Here is a 26,893-nt window from a genome sequence, read left to right as displayed (position 1 = left end):
TTTAAAATCACTTGAGGAAAATGGTTGTAGTGAATTTCTGCTACAAAAAAGTCACCTGGTACATTTTAACAAGTCTGTTTCAAATTCTATAACTTTATCCAGGAGAGGCTGGCTGTGATAGCAGAGTACTGTACAAATAGTTTTAGAGGTTCTTGTTGAAATGAACTTGCCATTTGATGATACACAGCTGTACACTTGAGTCTTTTCCAGTTTATTTTCGTAGACTAGCAGTTTGACCTGTTAAACAGTACTAGTTCACGTCAAGAAACTGAGGTTGCTGTACTCCTAGAGGCATCTGTTATTTGTGGGTATTTGGCACAGAAAGGATAAACTTGTACAACCCACTTGACTGATCTAATAAATGTTGACATTATGAATTCTGTACTTAGTGAAATGTCAGATGAAAATAACTGATGACTGAATAAATTTTTTTGTATTAAAGGAATGGAAAAGAACATGCATCTGTTAATAAAGCACTATGATCTGCAAAAGATGAAATATTTCATAAAGCTATAAGGAAATAAAGGAATTTTTAAGCAGGGTAGTTTTAAATTTCTAGTTACATAGAAGTTAAGAAAATACTGTAGCCAGTATTTAAATATTTTGGATACTACTACACAAAACATGACAAAGCATCTCCAAATACGTATTTTGATGCCAGCACAACAATCAAGTGTGTATTTTAACAACTCTAATAAAGATGCAGATTTCTAGGTTTTACCTCAAGATGCTGAATCTCTCCAGGGTAGGGCCCAGTACTGCATTTTAACTATCTCTGCATTCTTACACTCTGAAATTTGAGAACCGATGGAAGAGTTGTACAGAGCACATCCTTCTGACCTAAGTGGCTGTGGAACCTCTCACTAAGCAAGTGACTGACTCAAAGGGATGAAACTGGTGGGAGGGCAGAAAATTAGTATCTTACTTGGGCACATCCACTTATCCACCAGGCACTATCCAAACATCTGAATTCATCAGTATGAGGACCCTTCTGTAGTCTGATTATCTGCTTTTCCACTCCTGAAAAGGACTATTTCCTACTGTCTCCTTCAGGCCCTCTGCTCAGGACTCAGACAGCAGCTGTCCTGCCCCTCGCACTGTTCATCCACCAATCTGCCTATGCCCATTCCCATGCTGTGGACCAGGACTGATTTATCTGCTCTTTTCCAAAGTCAGCTCTCTTTCATGTCTTCAAGGATATTAACCCCACGGTTTCATGGTTTTGCATCTCTCCGCTCTCTCCTGGGTCATAGCCATTGGCATAAAAACCCGCCCCAGTGTTTGCACCCTTTAAAGAAAAATGACTCCGTTTCACAAGCTCCGTTTTTCTCCTTCCCTTTGCGGACACAATTTTCTGAAAAACTATATAGTGCCTGCTTCTTCCTCATCTCCTATTCATTCAGCCTACTCAAGTTGCCTCCTTACTCTTTCGTTCCATCTGAATCAAACAGGGCTAGCCAGTGATTTCCTTTTGCCGAACTCACTGGCACTTCTCTATCTTAACTGACATCTCTGGCATTCAGTATTACTGCTATACCCTCTTTTGACAGCAGACTTCTTTATGGTCAAACCTTTCTAGCCTCGGCAAGTCATCACACCAACTCTATATTGTTTCTGGGCAGTTTTGTCTGGAGCCACAGCTTTCATACTCTCATTATGCAGATGACCCCAAACTTCATCTTGAGTCCTGACTGCTCCACAACTTTGCCATTTGCCTGTTTGACCTGCTCAGATACTTAGTAGATTACCTCTAAGAGAACTACCAAGTAGACTATAATGTTTGATGTACCAATGTACTGAAACATTGGAGAGTGAAAGAGAAAGCACCAATGACAATTATGTTAGAACAAGTATAAACTAAAATCTCTTCAAGGGCTTCCAATCACCTTAAAATGAGATCCTGCTCCTTGGACAGGACCTGTCATGGTTATTGTGTGCCACACAACCCTATGCCAACTGTCCTGACGGCCATTCTTTTTCTCAAACATTCCTGTATGACACCGGATAAGCGACTTACCCTTTTTGTGCCTGAGAACAGTAGAACAGTAAACAATGGTGCTCAATTGTTAAGAGATGGAAAGCACAATATACCAGGCACTTAGTAGGTGCTGCAGAGATTTCACTAAGGAACTGAGTAGATATGAAGGTTACTTGCATTTGCTGACACATGAATAAAAAATGAAGACATGTCTTGCAGTGTTCATGAATTTTTTTCATTGCTGAAGACCACGCACACAGAGCACACAGATATTTGAGTGTCAGAATCATATGCTTGGTTGTATATTTGTTACAAAGTTAAAACTCACAAGGTGAAAGTGAGCCAGCCTTTAGGGAATATGTGAAAAAGATACAGAAATTGAAATTTGAAAAGCTTTACTAAAATCAGTACCAACCATGACACTTTTCTTATAGGCATGGATTTTCCTTAAGTTTTCTAAAAGCTGTATTTACTTCAAATGTATATTAATTAGATCATTTAAAACATAAGGAATGTTACAAGGAAGTCCTCATGAAAACCTGTAAATTTGTTGGTGTTACTCACTCTTTTGGCATGCCTGGTGGGGAGACTTCTTATAAGGCCAACTCATAAGCAATCCTTTTTGTATCCACACGCTTGAACAGAAGTCAGATCTTAGTAAGTCTGTGCTCTGTTACTTGGCAGCTGAGTGGCCTTTCTAAGCTTCAGTTTCCTCATCTGTAAAGTGGGGAAAGTAATGAATGCACACAAAGGCATTTTATGAGAGATAAAATGATCAATTTTAAACAAAATGACCACAGAAGTAAGCCTTAATTATTCTTTAAGGATGAGTAATACTTGGTTTGCAAATACATTAGAAGTTTACTAATGTTTCGCTTAACACAAAGTGATAGAATTCAGGCCACAGTAGAGGGATATTTGAGAGGCATCTCAGATATGCTATGTGAATAGGAATGTACCCATACTTTGAATTAAGAGTTTCTTATAAAACAGCACTTACAAAACACTTACAAAACAGCACACTGATGTGTCATTTAATAGTACAGAGATTTTTGGATATAGCTCAACTTTATTTAAAATAAATACAATTTATATTTCAAAATATAGTGAACTAGTTGTACAGGTAACTTAAACACAACTCAGAAGCCAAGTCAGTTTTTAAAATTATTGGAGCATATGAGTGCCTCAATCACTCAGTCTGTGCTACCCAGTTTCACTCTGCTCGCTGGAAAGCACAAGTCAGCAATCACTCTTCAACATTTAATGGTGCCACAGGGTTAAATAATGGCCTTCCTTTTTTAGCCTGAATTTTACCAAAGTTATCCTCAAACTCTCTTTTTGTTCCATTGAGATTTTCCAGGTTTCCATCCTTTACTTTATAACCTAAGGAATTCAGTTTCCTTATCCTGTACTGTACTATCTGTGGTGTTAGTTCAAGAATCATTGGTGCCTCTCTTATTTGAGCTATGGAAATTCCTTCTTTCAATAATCCCTGAATTCTCTCTTCCAAAACTGGAACAGAATAATATAAAAGGGCAGGACATTTCAAAACTAATTGCTTCAGGTCATGATCTGTGCATTTAAAAGCACTTTTAGAAAAGGAAAGACTGTTCTGTATACTTCTGGGGCAAAGCTGAAAAAGAAATCCTTTGAGTTTGGACAGGAGTTGTAGAATTTCAGTGTTTGTGAAGTCTTGTTCCTGGAGAAACTCTAATGTCTCCTTTACAGCTGTAGAAGAATTTAACAAAATAAATGGGTTCTGGCTTAATAACTTAAGTAGCCAAACTTTCATGTTGGCCTCTGAGCCACCTAAATGTAGGTAACTCTCTTGGAGAATCTTTATAACCTGTTTATTCTTCTCAATAGGACTCTGGAAAATACTAGGTGCAGTTGTCAAAAATCTGCTAATAACCACATTTTTGAGTCCCAGCTCTTGAAAGAACTGTACATTCAGCTTCTGGTTTTCATGGTCTTTCACAGTGAAAAAAGATTCTGGAAACTGTTCTATTAACTTGACTAACTCTTCATTGTTTTTGCAGACCAACTGCCAGAGTTCTCTCTGAGTGTTAACAGCAGTTGGACTACAGACGACTGCTTCTGGACAGCGTTCCAAAATACTGGCCACAGTAGCCTCATTGGCACCTAGTTGTTGTAAAATATTTGCAATTTCTTCAACATAGGTTTCATCCTCCAAAAGTACCCATTCTTTCAATCTGCGAATTTTCCTAATGTCAACGGATAATTTGTAGAGCTTTTCCACAGTCTTTTTATTTTCTTGGTCTGATTGTTTATTGGTTGTATAGGTAAAGGCTGCTGAGAGAGGCCTGTGTTTTGGAGTTGATAGCGTTTTTCGGAAAGAATACAGCCTGCAGGGCTGAGACCTCAATACTAACTTCCACAACATGCCTGCAATCCACTGGCTAATTCCCACCGTCCTGGGACTCAAAGAATGTACACATCAAACCTGAAAGAGAAGAAAGTGCAGGTTTTTATATAAAGGGTCTTAACTTTTGGAACACAAACACAAATTTGAATTATAAGGAGTAAGCTTCTGGAAATAAAATGGGTTTAAACTAGACAGGAAAACTACTCATGGGGAATATGAAATATATCCTTTTAAATCATTTCTGAATTATTTAAATATTTCAATTAATCTTATTAAAAGACATTCTAAAAATTAAAATTATTTAAACTGAAAAATTGTGACTTTCTTCACAATTCAGACATCTTATATTTTATAAATACAATGTTTGAACTTTGTAACAACTTTGTGAAACAACCTTGTTTCTACTCTGCAGATCAGTAGCTAGACCAGCATGTAAAGATGCATAAAGCTCAAATATTTTGACACAATCTCCCTTTCCTACACCTCCCATGTGGTCCCTCTAAGAAGATATAAGGCACTACTTACACACTTGCTTACAAGATTTTTGTGAAATGTTTTATATTTTCAAGTTGATTAGCTGAAGCAAATACTTATTAAGAAAGGAGAAGGAGATCATGACATTTTATATTTTAAATATTTTTGCTGAATTAACTATCACCCAAGATGAGTCAGTTTATTTAAAATGACTTATAAGTAAGTGCTTGTTTTATCAAATTATGTGAAAATTACTTTTTAAAGCCAGAGTTAAAGTTAAGTCTTAGCTAGGTAAAATGAGAAATCCCGTATGGCCCCAAGTGGATCCACAACAAATCAGGCTAGCCTTGGAATAATGTACTTTTAAAACGGTCTAAGGAGCTGTCTCCAATTGACACCTCTAGGCACCTGGAGCCACTGTCCTGTGCTGGGAGCACTGTAGCTTTTGGCACTGTTTTCCTGTTTCTCTGCTAGTTAGAGTCTCAGCCTAACACAAAAGTGTCTAGTACTGAGCTATTTAGCTAGCGAACTACATTCCCTTTTTTTGTGTGTGTGTGGGTCTGGAGGAAAGCTCCAAAAAGCCATTTCCAGTCACTGCCCTTAATAATGCCTAGGACTTTTGTCACTTTCAAGCATGTCCTTACTCATCCAAATAGATGATTATTCTCTAAGGAAAAATAACAAATGACAATGTTCTCATTTTGGTTTGCCATTTGTAATAACAGCTCACAGTGCCTATACTGGCCCAAACAATTGCAGACTTAGCTTCTGCTTTAAGTGGCTAAACCAGAGTTTCCTTCAGATAATTTCTAATAGCTAACACATAATAGTAAAAGTATTTACAACATCTTGAAGAAGACCAGGATTTTTAAAGAGAGGCGGTACAGCATAATGAGGAAGAGCACAGGAAAATGTAGACTGGAGTCCACACCCCATTGTTTCTGGGACCACCACAAGCTCAGACCTCACACCTGTGCCATATGATGGGAAGGGTGGGCTTTGCAACCAAACTGCCCACGCCTGGTCTTGACTGTAACTTAACATATCATCTTAGGAAAGCTACTCCGCCTCCGATGAAACAAGTTGTGATTAGAACAGTGTCTCATAATAAGTGTTCATAAGTATTTATAGTAACAAGAGCACCATCTGTAAAGTGGACAGAACCACAATTTAACCTTACAGGGACACTGGGTTGGTTAAGGGATGGTTAAGATACATGTCAAGTACTTTGCAGAGAGCATGGCAAATACTTTAGTCAATAAATAGTGGCCATTACTAGGAACTGCCTGGAGCTAAAAGTCTTGTAGTGATAAAACTTCAAATTATATTATATTTATTTTTTTTAAAGATTTATTTATTTATTGTATAAAGATTTATACAATTTATAAATTTATAAATTTATAATTTTAAAATTTTTAATTTATAATTTTAAAATTTTAATTTATAATTTTAAAATTTTAAATTTATAAATTTATAAATTTACAATTTATACAATTTATAAAATTTATAAAATTTATACATTTTAAAGATTTATTTATTTATTGTATACAAGAGCTGGGGTACAGGCCAGAGTGTGGGGGTGAGAGGACCCACCGGACACTGAGTGGGGTACAGAACAGGCAGACTGACCGAAATACACTGCTGAGGGGGGCAGCGGGTGAGACAGGAGAGGTCTGCTTCGCCATGTGGGTTGCTTCCTGGCTGGCCCGGGATCAAACTCGTGCTGCAGAGGCTGCGGATTATTTCATAGTGCAGTGCTTAACCCTTTGTGCCACCAGAGAGGCCCCTCAAGTTATATTTTAGATAGAAGTACATTATTTACAAGGAGTAACTAAAAATTGTAGATACTATATTTTAGATTGTTATCCAAAGTAACTACTTATGAAAGAGGTATATATTCCTTACAGAGAACGTGATTTCTGAAAAAAACGTGAGGAAGTGGAAAAGTCCACAATTGGACCACCTATACACAACTACTCATATTTTGGTATGTATCCACTTTTTTGGTTTCTTATCCCCCTTTATTTTTATAATTTCCTATCCCATTATTTGTGATGCCTCCTTTATCATGTAATACACGTAGTTTCTGTTTCTAAAGACCATCCATTTGCAATTCCTTGAATGAGCCAGGAGGCTATGTCTGTCCTTTGTTGCATGCATTCTTGGCTCCCTCTGCCAGACTGCTGAACAATCTCTAGTTAGCTCACTCTTCCCTGTCTCCCATCAACTGTGTCAAGCCTTCTCAACTCAGACCTCCAGCATCCCATCTCCCTGTCCCTTCCCTTCACTCTCACCCAATGCTCCGGCCTCTAACATCTACAAAGAAAGGAAAGCAATGTATCATTGCAATCTCCCCTTCCCTCCAGACACACCTTTCATTACCCAGTAAGCCCTGCTCTGCGCTGTTCCTAACCCCTTTGGCTGAGCTCTCTAGGGCTCTTCTCTCACACATATTTACATCTTCAGCTGACTCCTCTCAGACTCCTACTCTTCACTTATGGGCTCTTCTTCTACCATAGCTTCAGCAAAAACTCCCCTCAGCTAACTCCTGCAAAACCTTTTTGCCATACCCTCTCCTCCTAAAGTTTCCAATAAAAACACCTCCCATGTGGTGAGAGCCAAAGAGTTTTCTTTTCTGTCTGTTGACCGCTGCAGCTTTCAGCAATTTGGCACTCTCTCTGCAAGTACACTCTCACTTGACTCCCAGGACTTCCCACGCTCTCTGCTCATCATGCACTTGTGACATCCCTTTATCTGGTCTCCTCTGTGTGCCCGTCTTCAAACCTTGGTTGGCGATCCCCTCCTTTTCTTACCTTACAGGTTCTCCCCAAAGATCCTGTCCTTGTCCAGGAATTCAGTGAATCCACCTGGGCTTCGCTCCTTTTTCTTCACAAATGTGATCTTGTTACCTCCCTGCAATAAACTATTCAGTGGCACTTCAGGACAACAACGTAAAATAAAAATGGCTTTCTACAAGGTCTCTTTGTCTGGGCTCTGTTGCTACCCAAATCCCTAGTACCTTTCTCCCCACACCAGTCACACCTGCTTCCCTTCAGTCCCAGGTGCTCTGTTCCTACCACTGGGTCTCTTGAGAACCAAAATGCCCCTAACACCTAGGTCTAAGTCTCACATTCTCAGGAAATTTGCCTCATTTTCACATATTGATAAAACCCCCCTGTCTCCATCACAGGCCTTCATGCACAGTGGATAGCTCCCCTTTTCACAGAGGCAGCTCTACTTGTTTCCATCCACGTTCAGGAGGGCAGAGACTATTCATCATCATGTTCCAATGAGTCTCTTCCTTACATTCCCCGGCTGCCATTACTGACTTTAGGAGGCATTTCTGGACTCTGAGTGTTTTCTTCCTTGCACCCTACTTCTGACCCAACCACAGTTCATGTACTCCTATAAATCCTTCTTTCATCCAACCAGCAGTGTTTCATTTTGTTTCAGCTCACTCTGTGAGGCAGACATTACTTCTTCTATAGCATCTTTCATACCATCGGAGAACCTGATGAAAGCCACAAATTCTCTCCCCACCAAAAAAACAAAACAAAACAAAACAAAAAAAACCCATACTCAGACCATTTTGCAGAAGACTTTAGCAGGATCTGCAGGTACTAACAGCCCAACTATGACTAACCTGCACTAGATTGTAAGCACTGGGAGAGAAGGGTCTGGGTGCTATTCTGTTTTATTGCCTATACCCAACAAACAACTTGCTCCCCCATAATTTCTCAAGTGAAACTGAATGAACCAAGCTCATGAGGCAACTTAATGCAGAGGGTGAAGTTGTGGGCTGCCTGAGCTTAATTCCTGGTCATTAGTTGTGTTGTGATTTGAAGAAGTCACTTCACCTCTCTGTGCCTGACGGAACATCAGGTAAATGATGAAAAAACATCCTGAGTGATTGTGAAGATCAAATGAGTTGGTAACATGACTTACAGAGTATTCAGAAAACTTCACATATGCTAACTTATTAAATCATCACAACAACCTATTTGAAAGACGAGAAAACAGACACAGGTAAAATAACCTGCACGTTAAAGTGACAGCCCCAAACCCAACAACTGGGCTCGAGTCCAGTTCCCATGCTTGTCTCCTACACATGGCCATGCTCCGGTAACTACCTGTGAAATCACACAAAATGTGGTCTATTCCCTGCTGCTGTCATGTTTTTAAAGCATTTTTGAGAAGTGAAATTCACATCTGTAATACGCAGTTTTCATATTAACACAGTTCCTCAACAACACCAGTAATTTCAATCAAGTTCTACGTTTATAACAGGCACAGTCTGTTGCGTTTCACATTAACCAGCGCCCAGGGCCCAGGGCGGCAGGGAGCAAAGGCTGCCACCCGGCGAGGCCTGCGCCTTCCAGAGAAACCTCCCACCTGACCCGGGGCTCCCAGCGGCGCCACCCCGGCCTCGCGGGCAGAGCGGAGCCGCGCGCCGGGAATCAGGTTTCGGGCGCCCCCCCCCTCCCCAGCCTCGCCCCCCCCCCCACCTCGCCTCCCGGCCGGCGCGCCGCCCAGGCCCAGGGGTGCGGGGGGGCCCCCGAGGCCCGAGGCAGGCCGACTCACCTGTGGGCATCCGCTCCGGCCCCTCGCTCCGTCCTTCCGCCCCCCAGACCCTCCTCCTTTCCCGGGTCCGCAGGTCTCCCCGGCGACCGCGATCGTCCCGCAAGTGGAAGCCCCGCGGGGTCCGCAGGCGGGTCCGCAGCAAAAGGCGAATTCCTCAGCTGAGCCGGCTCGGCCACGCCCCCCGCGCCGTAGCCAATCAGGACGCGGAGGCAGGAGATCGCAGACACGCCCCGCAGCACCCACGCAGCCAATGAGGGCGCGAGACGCCGGCTCCTCGCCCCGCCCCTCGGAGCCGGCACCACGTGGGAATCCGCTGGCCGCGCCGGCCCTGACTGAGCGCCCCGTTCTCACGCCCTTTCCTTGCTGACATCTTAGACAACCTGGGGGTGTCAGTCATCTTATCTTTCGGGGATTGTCTTTAGCCCGTAAAAAAACACGGAAGCAACCCAGCAACTTCTTTATCTTTAAGCCATGCAGAATGACCATACTGTAGAGTGATAGGTAAAGAAGCAATTTACAGAAACGTTTAAAACCTCACAAACGTCCTTGCACCTTCGGAACACACTTAGCTCCTTGCTCTCCACCCCGCGGTGGGCAGCGACCACGGCGGATTCGTCTTTAAAAGCCCCCCTTCCTGCCACCGTTACCTAAATATTTGCCTTTTCTGATCAACTAAGCGGTTTACATTCTAATGATTACCCGTGAAGCCAGCTTCGTAAAAAAAATTTTTCTCCTTAAATCCAAGCTTAACGTTTGCCTTATTTATGCTCACATTTATCTATCCACGCAACACATACTTACGTCTTACCTACCAAGTGCCAAGTAGGTGAAACAGCACTGAGACAGTTGGACGAGAGGAGGGGGAAAGTTACACTGCCTGCCCTGATGGAGTTTACATTCTAGAGGACAAAGGCATTAACTAGAAACAAGTATTTTCTAGGGTGCCTAGGATGGCCTAGTTGCTCTATGAAGTTGATCCCTGTGGAGAGCTGGAATCAGGAACGCCATGACCTTCCCAGCTCTCCTTCCCCATGTTTCACAGCTCACTGTGCACAGCTCCAAGAGACTTACCAGCACTCGCAACTCCTCCAGCCTGCCCTTTCACCTTTGGAGTAAACTCCTTGGGGATACCGATGGAATGTATTTTCCTACAAAGAAAGCTTGGCATAGGGTAGGAACTCAGAAAAGGCTAACCAAATCTTTCAGCTAGACTCAAAGCAGGCTTTTTGAAAGGAACTGACACTTGTACTTTAATTCCACAGAGTAGCAGCCAGAAACCTGGCTCCTTGTCTCAAGATCAACTTTTGATCTCCAGGGTATTCTAGAATTAACTGACTAGCTAATATATATGAGGTAGGAGATGGCTTGTCTGTAACAGTTTCATCTCTAAGTTACCCTTTTATAAAACCCTTATCATTCATAGCTTTGTTGCACACTTTTTCCTGAAATACAAGGATTTAGGGTCCAGACTAAACAGAGTGTGTCACCTGCATTTAGAAGGGAATTAAAATAGGATACAGGAAAGAGAAGTCAAAGAATGTAAAACTCAGGCCTTAGACCTGCATGTAGCAATCACAGGTCGGGAGGGATCTGGGAGGGAGGGAGAACTGCACCCGGGTGCTGGCAGCTTGGACCAGAGTGCCCTATGATTGAGCGGGGAATGATGGACATAAGGAATGCGCATCATTGTAATAAAAACCTGAAAATGGCCAATTCAACTATGACAACTGTATTAAATGCTACCCAAAGTGTTTACCACTCCAAATATTTAAAAAGTACTTTTCTAGAATAAAGAAAAAGAACTTGGAGAAATGGGGGGAACTTAGTATTATGCATATGATGTACAAGAAAGTTACACACATTTAAAATTATAGGATGACTCTAAAATATATAGAGATACATTAAAATAATACTGTTATCAGTCCTTTATGTCCCAAATTTACTAATTCAAGTGAAAGCAAAAAACATGACTTTGCATAGATTCATTCAAAAACTTGGTTCCCATTCAACACAACTTTTTCAAGTTGTCAGAAACTTGAGAATTCAAGAAGTATTTAGTGTATGAGTAAAAGGTCTTAAGTCCCTCAATAATAGGCAGGGTTTTTTAGAAGACCAGTCCTTCTAGATAGATGAGAATATTGTATCCAAATAGAGTGGTCTACTCCAGAGGTGCACCCTGACTGATAACATGCCCTTTCAGTTACAGTTTAGGTTGAACTGAAAAAATTTTCGAAACCACAAATAGCCACTCCTAAAATGAAAAACAAAATCTCCCTCCATTTAAAAGTAAAATAACAGTCCCTATGATAACATAATGTTCTTTTACTAAAATACTTATTTACATTAAAACGGATATTCCCCTCATTGGTGAGATTATCCAGATCAATGGATTTCTCAACTCTATACAATACAAACAACCAAGACCAGAAGGTAAGGTGTAAAATACAGCTATTATGAAAAACTATTAAAATATTTCTCTTTACTAACCAAGGATACTTTTAAAAATGCATATCATATAAAAATATGTTATTGTTACATCTGCCTGTCCTGCTCCCCACTCTGTCTCTGGTGAATCCTCTCACCCCCCGCACCTCTGGCCTCATTCCCCAGCTCTTGTATGCATAAATAAATAAAATCTTTAAAAAAAAAATGTTACTGTTTCTGGATTTTTTACTCGAATTTACCTTGAGTTTTAACTTTAAAAATAATTATCAGACTGAATATCTGTCATTATTAAAGATGGGAAAACAAAAGTCACTTGTTATAATTCTGCAGGGGAAGAACTAGCCAACTGGAAAATAGCAAAGAGATACTAACAGTAATTACAACTAGGACAGCTAACCAGAGCCGCAGCATACAGCTACACAGGTAGTGCAATGCTCCATCCATGGCTACACAACATAGCCCTGTTGTCAACATTTATCGAGTGTTCTACCATATACCAGGCACATTTTTTATATGAGAAAAGAGAAGGCACAATTAATAATTTACCCAAAATATCAAAGCTAATAAGTAGCAACAGAGGTGGGCATTTGACTTAACTGTCATCCTTATAATTCAGATACAAGCCCTATTACCCCATTACTTGAAAATATCCCTGAGCTTAAAACTTTCTTGCACAAAATTTAATTTTTAGAGTATGAAGTGTTTGGACAAGATTATTATCTTGAAAAATACTATTTTACTATATATATTATTACTGTTCTTTCAGAACGGTGATGTGATTTAGAGAATCTGTTTCCAATTTGAAATCACCTCACACATCTCCCCTTACCTGAAGCAAACAAGAGCTTTAAAACAAAACAAAAAGATAACCCCACCAAGCACACAAGATTCCATTTGCATATACTTTAATAACAAGGTCAATTTAGGTGAAATGAACAAAGAAAAGGAGACAAGGAGAACTTAACACATGATACTTTCACAAGTTTGGATCAAAACCACATATATAATAAAGCTTCAAAACACATTATTGTCTATGTTAACAGAGGTGGTAACTACAATTGATACATTTTCTAAAATATTATTAAAGATCACAAAGTTAGATCAAACAATGATGGTCAGAAAATTTTGTCCTAAAATTTTAACAAAGTCTTTTAAGAAAGTCTAAAAACCTCCTGTTTCCCACACTGACACTCAAAACTTGGACTGTTATCAGAATATCGGTTGGCCACTTTAACTTTTACCATACATCAAAAATTATCAAAAATATACTGATGGGTCTATTCTAATTGTGACTATTTATATTTACATTAAGCAAATTCTCTTACCAAGTTCTTTATATACAAATTACCATCTGTCCTATGGGAAATTCATTAAAAAGTTAAAAAACACAGAAATGTCATTAGAAACAATGCATTTCAAAATGTAACTGCTTTCCATCAATGAAGAACACTTTAAAATAATTTAACTGAAAAAGTACTGAACTCCCCACCAATTTCAGCTGCAACAGTATTCCTCCTGAATGTTTTCTGTGATTGAAGGAAAAAAAAACTGGGTAAACCCTGATTGCAAGAAATTAAAAGATAAAAGTCTGATGAATGTTTATTATCTAATTTTCAAGAAATTTGTAGTCTAAATAGGTTGCCATTGAAAACATAATTTTTTACATGTAAACAATTTAATATAACTGAAGAAACAAGTCTTTACAAACTGACGGATGAACTGAAAAATACCTTTTGGATAAATTTAAATCACAAAACAGTATCTCATGTCTCTAAAATGAGTACACCTATGACTTTTCTATACTTCCCAAGACCAGTCTCACATTGAAAAGAATTTAGATATTAGAAGTTTAGATAAAAGAAATTTATAAACACTTAAGAGGCAAAGATTTTGGGGGAGGTTCATTTGGGATTATATTAATACTACTAAAATGTATAAGGCCACTGTAATTGTTCTAAGATTTTTGGTCACATAGCAAAGAAAAAAGATGTCTTTTTCTGTGAAAAACTAGCATAGTATCATAAGCTTTTCAAATTTAAAATCATTGTTGATTTTTAATGATGCACATTTTAAGTTTATGTAATGTGACTTCAATAAAAAAGTGAAAAAAAGAAGTCAAGAAAAAAATTCAAAGTTCATTGATGCAGATGACCATAAAGCTGAGTGCAACGTTTTGTCCAGTAGAGATGTATTTCTCTTGTCCTGGAATTAACTGATTTTGTTTCAGTCACTGAAAAATTTAGGCCTCATATTATCTGGTTTAAAAACAGAGATCAGCTTTATTACGTAAATTATGTTAACTTAGGTTCACTACACACTCTACTAAAGCAAGAAATAAAGCTCCCAAGTATTTACCTAATTAGTGCTCTGTCTCTGGACTTTAGGACTTTGCATGTCCTCGTCCTGACTAGGACGCTTCCCACTGCTGAGACCAGTGCCCAGAGAGCTTCTTCCTAGACATTTTAAAAACACATGTTTAAGAAATGAGAGCCCATAAATAAAACCACAGAAATAAACCCACAAAGGAACCAAGAATATATAGCATGAAACAAGGAAAGTCTCTTCAATAAATTATGCTAGGAAAATGGGACACTACATACAGGAGAATGAGACTAGACCATTATCTCACACCATCCACAAAAATTAATTCAAAACAGATGTAAAGACTTGGATGTTAAGACCTGAAATCATAAAACACATAGAAGAAAATACAGGACACAAGCTCCTTAAGATGGGCCTTAGAGATATCTGGGGATCTGGTTCTAAAGGCAAGAGAAGCAAAAGTTAAAAAAAATAAAGGAACTATATAAAACTGAAAAGTTCTGGACAAGAAAAGAAACCATGGTCAAAATGAAAGGCAACCTACTGAATGGAAGATGCTGTTTGCAGATCAGATCTCTGACAAGGGGTTGATATCCAAGATACATTGATAACTCATACAACTCAACCACAAAAAAGGAACTTAATAAAGAAAATGGGCAGAGGCTCTGAATAAACACTTCTCCAAAGAAGACACAGAGCTAAATAACAGGCACATGAAAAGATGTTCATCATCTCTTATGTTTTGGAAAGTACAAATCAAAATATCAATAACAAGGTAACACTTCACACCTGCAAGAGTAACTTTTATCAAAAGGACAAGAAACAACAAGTGTTGGTGAGGATTTGGAGAGAAGGGAACCCTCATACACTGTTAGCACAAATGCAAATTGGTGCAGTCATAGGGAAAACAACATGGGAGTTTTCTAAAAAAATTTTTTTTAAAAATAGGTATTTTATACAATCCATCTATCCATCCCACTTCTGGGTATCTGTCTCAAGGATACAAAACCACAGCCATCATTCACAATAGCCAAGTGTTGAAAACAACCTAAGTGCCACTAGGAGATGACTGAATAAAGGAGATGTGGTATATGTGGACAATGGAATACTTAGCTACAAAAAAAGGATGAAATCCTGCCATTTGCAACAACATGCATGAACTTAGTGGATGTTTAATGCTAAACAAAAAAAGGTAGGTGGAGAAGGACAAAGAACTGAATGATTTCACTCATGTGGAAGAAAAAGAAACATAACTAATGAGCAAATGAAACAAAAACAAAAACTCAGACCAGAGCAAAACAATAGTTAAGAAAAGCCAGAGGGGAAGAGAGGAGAATATATCATGTTAAAGAGGCCAACTGTATGTAGAAAAATGGAAACTAGATTTTTATTGGCAAACAAAATGTAGTATATACAAATGCTGATTTATAATGCTGTATACCTGAAACCTATATAATGTTATAAACCAATGCTAGCACAATAAAAAAATTTAAAATCATGTATGAAAATTAATAATGTATTTTTAAGATGGGAAGGGTGAAAAAAAAATCTATACGCTCAACTGCTTCATTCTTACCTTGCTTTAATAAATGAGTCTGCTGACTGTCTCCATGAGCATAATGTAAAATACCACTCCCTTGAGGACAACCTGTTAGTATTTAAAACATAATGAATTAAACTATGCAAATCATATAACACACAGACAATGTGGCAGTTACCCAGCCAGAGCAATTAAAAATTTTTTTTGAAAAGAAACAATATTATAGGAGAATGGGTTGGCAACGAGAAGTAGGGTTCAGAAACATTTTTGTCAGTATGTTCAGATTATGGAAAAATATGAGCATTCTGTCCACTTGAGAGGCTACCTTATGGACTGAACAATATAATGTACTTATTTTTATTGGTTTTCATGCTCATCAATTTCCTCTGGATAAAGAATTCAGTTTTTCAGGTATTTGAAAATGGAAAAGTGGAATGTCTTGATTAGGGAGAAGGCTTCTATCACTGGAAAGGGATATCCCCACCATAAATTAATAAATATGTGTGCCATGTTGATATTTTAATTCATATGAGCATTCAAAGAATGTGATATGCAACTCTTATTTAACCCTGAAAATTGCTTTCCTTATTCAAGGTAAAGAAGATCTTTTTTACCTTGACTCAAATGCTTAAAACATGTTAAGATGTTTTCCATGTCCAAAATCTCACTCATGGTAAGGATGTGTGTTTGTGTATGTGTGTATATAACACATATATATGCAGGGGTATGAAAAACTATCACATTTTAAAGATAGATCTTTAAAAATAAAACTGTTGTGAAGTTCAACGAACAATATATTTTATTATTAACCTCTGTTACCAAATGCAGAAATTTCCTTTTTACTTACTTCCACTGCTGCTACAACCTGGGATATTTTCTCCAGGAGAATAACCCATGAGGCCTCCATTTCCATTAGGATTAGAAGGCACTGATGCAAGAAGACCTGAAGGGAAAAAAATTCCTTGATTAAAAAAATTAAATGATGATTGAGGTAAAAATCAAGGATAGTTACATAAACAGCTGTCAAAGAAACAAATCAAAGTCAGTTACCGACATACCTAGTCCTCTATATCGTGAAAGTTGCTGATAGATCTGTTTCATCCTTTCAATATTCAAACGGCTTGCTTCAGCATGGTTCACCATTGGTTTAGGATAATTAACTCCTATCAAACATTTGGCTACCTTCTGAATTCCTTCTGGTGCATTCCAGGGATCATAGATATATTTTGCAGGGAAGCCTCTTAGAACAGGCAAATAACGCCTTTTGGGAGAAGGAAGAAAGTTATTAATAAATTGAACTATAATAAATTATAACAAACTATTCACAATGAGTGACCAAAATCAAATCAATACCATTTAAATGATTTGTCTTTCTCTTCATCTCTGCTGCCCATCATGAGTGGGGAATACTTTAAGTTTTGCTGAAACATGAAAAACTTCTCCTGGATTCAGCATTCAAATTGAATAAAAATCACCCTTGATTTACCTGATGTAGTCTCCATTGGGGTCTGTTCTCCTACCAAAACCAACAGGGCAATAGCAGTGAAAAAACTGTTGGAAAAAGGAACTACAAGAAAGCCACATCCAACTTCCAGCATTTATGCTCCAATCTGCATCAAGCAATAATTCTTCAAATACCTTTGAAAGTAACAGTAACCAATTAGTTTGCATTCACAATTCTGAAAGCAGGCATTCTTCCAGGTCACACAGATCAAAAGTCAGGCAAAGAAAATCTTACCTAGACTGTAAAATTGAACATTTCCAAATTAGTTTCCTTGTCTATGTTATGTTCTACAATGAATTATTTTGGGAAAGAAACAAGCAATATAAGAAGATTTTTAAATGGAATTTACCAGTGTTACGGGGAGAGAGAGAGTAAAAAAGTTACTCTTCACTAATATAAAAGGATGACAAGGGATATGAGGAGTTTACAGAGTTAAAAAAAAAAAATGAGTAGGGCTTTCAAGAAAGCAAAACTCTACCAGAGAAACGACCAACAAAAACTTAGAAACTTAGTACACCGGTCTATATAAAAGGAGTACTTAAATACAAATGACTTTAAAAATTACTAGCACTATAGTTTAAATTTGAATTCCTTGATTCAAAAGGGATACAGAATTAATGTAAATTATTTTTTATGAATTCACTTACTGTGTGCTATATATCTACCTCAAGTACAACTTTGTATTAGGAAACAAGAGATGCAAAAAAAGCAGGATCAGAAATGGTAAAACATGTCATAAAATGCAGTATGCTTCACTTTACATAATAGAAGTTGTAGTAAAAGCTGTGATGTTGAAGTTGGGTGAAATGATTTATATTTTAAAATTTATAACAAAAATTCACTATTTCTAAAAACTCTTAGTTGCATCCTTTTTGTGAAAGAAACAATCACCTATACAGAAAGCAATCCAGTAAGTCCAGAGAGTAGTTCCTTTGATGGCAAGGCTAGTTTAGTCACTGAAATGACTTTAGATTAATTGAGTTAACCAGTTTTTACCATTTCTCTTGTCTCTTATACTATTCTGCTCTCCAAAAGTGACTGTTTTATGGGAATTAAATGCTTTGCCAGCTGAAAAATTAGACTGTTAGTAAATCTACCTAGTAGACAACCTTTAGGAATTGTTTCAATACCTATACTTATAGGCCTTCAAAACATGACCATGCTAGAAATTTAGAAAACTTAAATAAGAGACCAGGAAAAAGACTAATCAATACAAAGTAAAAAATCAAAATCAACAAGCAACTATAAACCAGAGACACACTATGGAGGGGGGAGGGAGAGGAAGGACTAGAGTCAAAACAAGGGGGGAGTGCAATTGTATGGAGAATATAACCATAATGAAAATGCATACATTGTGCAAAGATGAAAAATGATGTAAGAATTATATAAAATAAAATATTAAAACAAAACAAAACATGACCATGATACATTAATTAGAAGAACTCTTACTTTCATTCCTTCTTCCCAACTAATCCACAAGTCACCTCGTGTCAGGAAGCAAGCAACCGCATGTCTGGCTAAATGGTGAATCCAACCCTCCTGCCGAAGCTGTGTCATGATGGCATCAATCCATGGAAAGCCTGTACGGCCTTCTGCCCATTTTGCCAAAGCTTCAGGATTCTTATCCCAGGGAATCTGAACACAGATGGGGTTTCCTTCCATTTTATCAAAGCGTGGATTATTTGTTGCTGCTGTATAGAAAAATTCACGCCATAATAATTGCCCATAAAGGGAAAGTGGAGGGGAGCTATTCTTCTTTACCTAAGATTAAAAAGCAAAGAAGTATTATCAACACTTATTTAGAAAGTATTTTAAAAAATAAGCTCCAGTTTTAGATAATACCTTTTTGTAGAGATCTGTTAATTTGAAGTAAAACAGTCGACATGACAAACAACCAAATCGAAGATAGGGGCTAAGCCCAGTAGGGCTAGCAAGCAGGGAATTTGCATTCATTCGAGGTCTTTCAAAATTTGCCACCCAAGCCTGAAAGCAGACAGAGAAAATTATACCAATTAATTTCCATTTCCATTTTAAAAGAGCACTTAAAGTTGAAATTCTCAATGAGTGACACAGTTCACTTGGGGAATAAAATCAGAAATAAAATCATACTATCCCAGCAATGGTTTTAAATAAAAACAAAAAAGGATAAAAATGAACATCCTTTTGTTTCAGTCATTTTCATGGAACACCTACTCGTGTGATGTAAATTATCTTCAAATTTCTTTCTTTTTTTTTAAAGATTTATTCATTCATTCATTCATTCATTCATTCATTCATTCATTCATTCATACAAGCACTGGGTACAGTCAGAAGCGCAGGAGGGTGAGAGAATTCACCAGAGCCAGAGCGGAGAACAGAAAAGGCAGACTGATGAAATACACTGTTGAGGGGAGCAGCGGGTGGCAGGAGAGGTCTACATGCCATGTGGGACCCTCACTGGGGGCCGGGAATCGAACAGGCGCTGCAGAGGAATGCGGGCAGTTTCGCAACTCAGTGCTCAACCACTGCACTACCAGGGAGGCCCTATCTTCAAATTTCTAACATATGGCTGAGAGGACCTTCAACCTGTCTCTTTGACACTGAGGTAAAGTTAGAAGAACTCTATCCTAATTTCAAAGTTATTGTCATTGGACTAGAAAGGCAGTATTAGCAGTTGCTAAAAGGGAAATATTCAGAGAGGAAGAAATTTAAATGAGACAACAGCTGTTAATTTTCAGACGATTAAGTTTGTTATTTTAATTATTTCTCTCAATACTTCCTTTTCAACAATTTATTTCTGGTTTCTAAAGAAGACAGAAATTATGTTTAAAGTGCCATTTTGGAAATATGAAAGTGCATGATCTACATTATCATACTTTTCTTTCCAAATGCCTTTCCAAACGTGTAAGTGCTTCAGTTTCTCCTCCTGGCCACACTGCAGACGATAAGCCATCTGTATCAAAACCTATTAAAAAAAGAACAAAGAAAGAAAGAAAAGAAATAAAAAATATTATTCTTCTGGAATGCAAATCATTTTTATTTAACCATAATAATTGGTATACTACATTACTTTGCAGAAAAATTGTGACAGCAGCATAAAAATGATTCTTATACAGATTCTTACACATAGAGAATATAACAAGGTCTTTTTCTCCTTCCTGGTACTCACTAGCAAAAGGGTCTTTATTCTTTAGGATGTACATAATTATAGAATACATGAATAATGCACAGATTTATTTGAAGTCTTTCTTTTTCTTCTCCTTTACTTAACACAAATACATGTCAAAATTAGAAGTGCCATTTACTGATTAACACATAAATTCCATACTTATTACCATTTACACCCACCTAGTTCTTCCAGTGAAGGGACTCCATATTTCTCATCATGGTCATCAAACACAGGAGTTGTACATTTTTCTATCACTTCTGATGTAATTGTCTCTACTGGTATTTCTAGAGGTTCCATTTTGCTGATGAGGGTCTGGAATCTTTTATAAGTAAGAGGTGGTTGTCCACCATTGAGTTCTATGATCCTATTACAAATGTTAGTAAAAATGCAGTTAGTATTTAAAAAAAAATAATCCAAATTAGAAAAGAAGTGAAACTACCCACTTATGCTGACAATATAATATTATGTATCAATATATAAAAGAAACCAAAGACTCTGCCTAAAAGTTATTAAGAACAATAAATGATGACAATAAAGTGGCAGGTTAAAAATGAACATACAAAAACTGTGTTGCATTCTTATATACAAACAATGAACAAGGAAAAAAATTAAGAAACTATTCCATTTATAATGGCATCAAAAGGAATTAAATACCTAGGAACTAAGCCAACTAAGGATCCAAAGGATTTATACAACTTTTAAATATTTTATTTTTAAAGATTTATTTATTTATCTATACAAGAACCGGGGTACAGGCCAGATGTGCGGGAGGGTGAAAGGATTCACCAGAGACAGAGCAGGGAACAGAACAGGCAGACTGACGAAATACACTGCTGAGGGGAGCAGTGGGTGCGACAGGAGAGATCTGCGGCACCATGTGGGACCCTCGCCGGCCAGCCGGGATCAAACCTGCGCTGCAGAGGCTGTGGATAGCTCCACAGTGCGGCGCTAAATAGCTTGCGCCACCAGGGGAGGCCCAGGATTTATACAACTTTTAAAGACATTATTAAACATAGAACAAGACTAGAGACAAAAGACATACCATGTTCATGGATGGGGAGAATTAACAGTCATCATCAAATGATGTCACCATCAAAATAACTATTTTACCAAGAGCAATATATAGAGTCAATGCACTCCCCATTAAAATTTCAAAGATACTTCAAGGAAATGGAACAAAAAAATATAAAATTTATATGGAAGCATAAAAAAATCCCTAAATAGCTCAAGCAATCCAGAGAAAAAGAAGAAAAAATGGACATCATATTACATGATTTTAAGCTGTATCATAAAACAATAGTAATAGAAATAAATGGATAAATGGAACAGAATCAAAAGCTCAGAAATAAATCCATGCAGATATCAATACCTAACCTATGCCAAAGAAGTCACAACCATACAATGGAGAAAGAAGAGTCTCTTTAACAAATGATCCTGAGAAAACTGGATTGACACGTGTGAAAGAAGAAGCTGGATCATCTCTAATTCCACACATAAAAATAAATTCAAATGTGATTAAACTTAGATATAACCCACAACTATATGGCAATATGTTTTATGATATTAACACTAGAGATGTGTTTGGAGACTACATGCCTACAGGAAGGGAAACAGAAGTGGAAATAAATAATTGGAACTACCTCAAATTTAAAGTGTTTCACGCAGCATAAGAAAATATTAGCAGATTAAAAAGACATCCTACTGAACAGGAAGAGATACTCACACGTCATATAACTAACAAAGGGTTAATATACAAATAACTCATATAACTTCACTACCAATTTAAAAATGAGCAGCAGACCTGAAAAGACAATTTGCCAAAGAAGATATATAGAAGGCCAACAGATAAATGAAAAAAATGCCCATCATCATTTAATAGAGGAGATTAAAGTCAAAACCGTAATAACATCATTTCACACCCTGAGAAAGGCATACATTAAAAAAACCTCCTGCAAGTGCTGGAGAAGATGTGTAGAAAGAGGGAGCCTAAAATACATCATTGGTGGGAACGTAAAACTGCCCATTTTGAAAATGGTCTGGAAAACATTAAAAATGGAAATACCATATATATATTGCAGCATTATTTACAGTACCTAGGATATGGAAACAACCCGTTGAGAGAAAACTGGATAAGAAAGATATGGGATATGCACATAAAAAAATACTATTCAGCTATAACAAAAGATAAACTGTTACCACATATACAGCAAAATGGAGAAGTTGAAGGGAATTATGTGTACTTAAAATAAGTACTGGGTAATTTCACATATATGAGTAAAATAAGGAATAATAAATAAGGACTTATAAACTAGTAGACACTGACATTGACAAAGTGAGGTTTCTATGAGTAAGAAGCAGAGGAGTGGGACACAGGTCAAAAGGGCAGGTGATGGGGAGAAATTGAAAAATAAAGAAAATGGATTTAAGGAAAAAAAATGAATGTAGGTGTGCTGAATGAAACAAACCAGTCACAAAGGCATACATTAAAAAATTAAAATAGATTTTAAGTATAAATAACTAAAAAATAATTTTGAAAGGGACATAAATCAGGAGATTCAGCACTTGTAAGGACAATCATATGCCAAAAACTAGTAAGTTAATGTATCTTATGAATCTTCAGCATATAATAGTTATATAATCTCTTTTTGGACAAAGAGTCATCAGGAAACACTATTTCAAGAATAACATTTTGAGAAATAATATATTAAGCCAAGTTCAGAGGGCTACAGCTATGTAAAGTAATATTACATATAATTTGCATGTGAACTTAACACCCAGATCGACAAGATATACACATGTGAAATAAGACAATCAAACAAAACATGTCAAGTAGTTTATGACTATGTATCAGATAAAGTGTAAAATTAGTATTGCTAAGAGCCCAGCAGAGCAAGACCACAATAAGCTGAGTTACAGTCAAGGAAAATTGTGTTACTCTTAATACTTTTGAAAGTGAAATTCTGAATGTTTTTATCTTATGCACAGTATCTATAATTTTGGCACCTGCCCCTGGGTAAATAAAAATCATAGTAGTTAAATAAAAGGCTATGAATTCGACATATATTAATTTAATTCTCCCACAACTCTGAGTATGTTATTTTTATTTTATAAACTTAAGTCCCAAAGGTTAAAACTAACATGTCTATGTACTTAATACATTGAATGTACACTCAAAAATGGTTGAGATGACAAATACTGTTGTATTTTACATAATAAAAAAAGGGAAAAAACATACTTGTCTAGGTCATATAAAGTATGTGAAATTCGTACAATGACTTCTACTCCAGCTTCAGTAGCCAGTTTCTTAATGGCTGCATCTCGTTCCTTTCCAAAGGGCTCAGAATCATACTCAATTGAAAGTTTAGTAATGTTCCATTCCTAAAATATGTACACACATAATTACTTTCCTATTATAACAACATAGGTTGGAAAAGAGTAATTCAAAATCTCCATATCAAAAGGTTAAACAATAACTGAACTTTGATTATGAAGAAAGTATGTAATTTTTAAGTTCCAAATATGTAAATAAGAAATGTATACTCACTAGATTCAAGCATTGTGCTAGGTTTTATCATACAACTCAGCATTATGCTTAAAACCAGCTTCCTACATTAAATGTTTATATAGCGCTTTAATTTTTCAAATAATTCACACTTGAATCTCATTTGGTTCTCAAAACAATCCTTAGAGCTTGGCACTCTGGTTGCTATCTCCATCTTGCAGATCAGGTTATTTAAAAAATTTAGTGACTTGCCCATGTTCACAGACAGTCCGCTTTGCTGAGACATTCTGTTTTATAATGCTTCATTTCTGATAACCAAAGACTGTTAACTGTGGAAAATATGAAGATAATAATAATAATAGCAGCTACTTACTGAGTGTCAGGATTATATTAATAAGCTCTGTTCCTCTCCTTATAGTGATTTTAAAAGTAGAGAATGAATTATGGCAATTAAATAATTTCCAAGGGTAGTAGTAAAGATGTTTAAATTCTAAAATTTATTCTGATACATCTTACAAGGGTTAAAAAAAAAATCACCTGTAATTTTAACATGATTTAACTGGCTGTATAGAAAACACTATAATTCTCCAAACCCTCACAAATTAGACAAGGGCTATTCCCTGTGGTAAGTTTAAAAAAAAAACATTGCTATTAATATTGCATTGTACATCTTTATATTCATGCATTCATCTAAGGCATTTTGGGCATCTGTCCCAGAAATAATTCCTTGAAAAACAATTTGTTGATAAGAAACTGATAATAGTTTATAGCTTCCAGGAGAAGAACTAACAGTTTAAAGTAGAAGAAAGATTTAACTATTTGTAAACCTTTTTTTTTTCACTCTCTGGTTTTTACCACATAACTTTTTTATAAAAGAAAAAACATTAACACACTTTTTAATTTAAAATGTCATTTCCCCATACCTTAAATTATACAGATGCCTTATTTACCAAATATGTGTCTCCTCTAACAAGAGGTTATTTTATGCAAATATCTTACCTTGAAAAGTCTGGGGAACACATCTGCTGGTTGTCCACGAATCACAAACAGACGAGAGTTTAATTTTCGTAGATTGGCATCGAGGTCTTCAAGACATTGAAGCAAAAATCTAGAGAGGAAAACATTATTAAGAGTCTTAATATCTGTATTTAGAAGATACAGTGTATTGCAAAATCAATATTATTCTAAAGGTTGAAATGCTAAGCCATCATGATCTTATTACCTCTGACATGCAAATTACTATTTCCAGAAATAATACTTAAAATATTTAAAACTACAGCACAAATTTTCAGTATTTTCTAAATTAAGTTTCTAAATTAAATCAATAACCTTCAATAAATAAAGGTGACTATTACTAAGATTGAACTTGTGAACATAAAAATTATGTAAAGAAGTGTCAAAGTAATTAAGTGAATTGACTTTATTGTTTATACTTGGTGAAATAAAGTCAAGTTCATACAGAAAAGCTACCTTGAAAAATCTGGAACATTTTCTACTGGGAAACAAATGGAGGCATCTTCTTTGAGCAAGTGAATAATTTAATAATTTGGGTACTTTATTAGGGGATATTGTAGTTATCGAAGAAAGAGAAAACCTAACACCCATTTCAAATTTCTATTCTAATTACAGTAAAAGAAACTGAGGGTAAAATAGATTGTAAATTATGTGGCATTAACTCTCAGTAGAAAGAATACCAGACTAAGTTTTTAAAAAGGACTTCATGAGGCAGGTGGGGTGACAGATTTTTTCAATAAAATAAATACCAACAAAGCTTACACATGAGTGATATATGAGGAAATTTCTGGGGCATTGCAAAAGATGATTTACCCTGCATCTCTATAGTGAAGAAATGGAATGCTCCCCAAGAGTAATCTGGAAAGACAGTCACTTCTAGAAAGTTCAACCTCATTCTTTTCTCTATCATTTCATCTAGATTTTGTTTCACTTAACTGAGCATATCTTATTTCTTCCTGTTTTGCTTCTTTTATGTTTCTGATAAAGTTAAATATTTTAACTTTGTTTGCTTTTTCCACAGACCATATGCTCCTAAGAGTAGTAATTGTGTCCTATTTGCAAGAAGGAGTGGTTGAGACAAATGGAAAGACATCTTTTAGGATTGCACTGTCCAATACGATGATCACAAAACACATGCAGTCATTTTAAATTACCAAAATTTAAAATTCAGCTCCGCAGTCACACTTGCCATATTTCAGGTCTTGTCAACAGCCATATGACAGCAAAGGTGAAAGACATTTTCTTCATTTCAGAAAGTTCTATTGAACTGCATTTTTCTAAGCAGGTTTTTGGTCTAGAATACTTTGTTATCTTTGGCCATTCTGATCCCATTACTTTATCAAGAAAGTCTTGTTAATTTTTTGCAATTGTAAAAAATTATTAGTGACAGCAATATACTAGTCAGGCTTCATACGCTTTTCCTTTTTGGAGTCATTATCCCTACAGCTTGGGAAACCACAGCACTACGCTCATGAGCTATTAAAGACACCCCATCATTTCACCTTAGGCATCATTTCACCTTAGGAAGTCTCACAGATGTCATTAAACAAACAGGAAACAAACTTTTCTATCCTCATATTTGTATTTCACCATATCCCCTCTATGTCTTAATTTGCCACCTCCATAACATCCCATCCTCACCCCAACCCACCTTGACTGATGTGCAAATACAATGGAAGACAAAACTGTTGTTTTTGGTATAGTAATATAAAAGCACATGTGTTTGTAAAATTATCTTTAACTATGAACAACTTATAATGTGTGGCGATAAATACCAACAGGGGAACATCTAGTTTTATGTATTTGCTTGGAAGCAGAGTTTTTAGACACTGTAGTAGCCAGTTCGAAAATGAAGCTGAATGAACTAGCAATTTTTAGTTTTCTTAAATCTAAACACTACAAAATTAAAGTGTCCTGAAAGATAATCTATAGCAGAGATAAACCTCATGTCTCTTCTGTACCATTTGTTTTAGTAACTTCTCTATCAGAGTTGACTACC

The 26,893-nt window shown here is 36.7% G+C and overlaps 2 protein-coding genes across 5 annotated transcripts in view; both read right to left on the bottom strand.

Annotated features, from left to right (window-relative positions):
• Window positions 1-3,008: 3,008 nt before the first annotated feature.
• MTERF2 (mitochondrial transcription termination factor 2) lies at window positions 3,009-4,382 on the bottom strand (the record flags this gene model as incomplete). Its single annotated transcript, XM_084256255.1, has 1 exon — window positions 3,009-4,382. The coding sequence occupies one exon, from the start codon at window positions 4,380-4,382 to the stop codon at window positions 3,225-3,227; it is 1,158 nt and encodes a 385-aa protein (XP_084112381.1). The 3' UTR covers window positions 3,009-3,224.
• Window positions 4,383-14,219: 9,837 nt separating this feature from the next.
• Window positions 14,220-26,893, bottom strand: part of CRY1 (cryptochrome circadian regulator 1) — a gene marked incomplete at both ends in the record, with an annotated part of 32,764 nt that continues 20,090 nt past the window's right edge. For 2 of the 4 annotated variants that reach the window (XM_084255437.1, XM_084255438.1), the window contains 11 exons: window positions 14,220-14,317; window positions 15,763-15,834; window positions 16,574-16,669; window positions 16,785-16,987; window positions 17,213-17,364; window positions 18,680-18,991; window positions 19,073-19,213; window positions 20,086-20,174; window positions 20,558-20,742; window positions 23,614-23,756; window positions 24,880-24,988. In XM_084255437.1, the coding sequence (XP_084111563.1) occupies window positions 14,220-14,317; window positions 15,763-15,834; window positions 16,574-16,669; window positions 16,785-16,987; window positions 17,213-17,364; window positions 18,680-18,991; window positions 19,073-19,213; window positions 20,086-20,174; window positions 20,558-20,742; window positions 23,614-23,756; window positions 24,880-24,988 (1,600 nt within the window). Of the gene's footprint in view, window positions 14,318-15,762; window positions 15,835-16,573; window positions 16,670-16,784; window positions 16,988-17,212; window positions 17,365-18,679; window positions 18,992-19,072; window positions 19,214-20,085; window positions 20,175-20,557; window positions 20,743-23,613; window positions 23,757-24,879; window positions 24,989-26,893 lie in introns of those variants that run through there. The other 2 variants (XM_084255439.1, XM_084255440.1) reach the window with 2 other exon arrangements.

This window comes from Talpa europaea, assembly GCF_964194135.1.
Source record: "Talpa europaea genome assembly, chromosome: 15".
NCBI classification, from domain to species: domain Eukaryota; kingdom Metazoa; phylum Chordata; class Mammalia; order Eulipotyphla; family Talpidae; genus Talpa; species Talpa europaea.
Note: the sequence above shows the minus strand (reverse complement) of the source record. Positions and strands in the feature narration are given on the sequence as shown.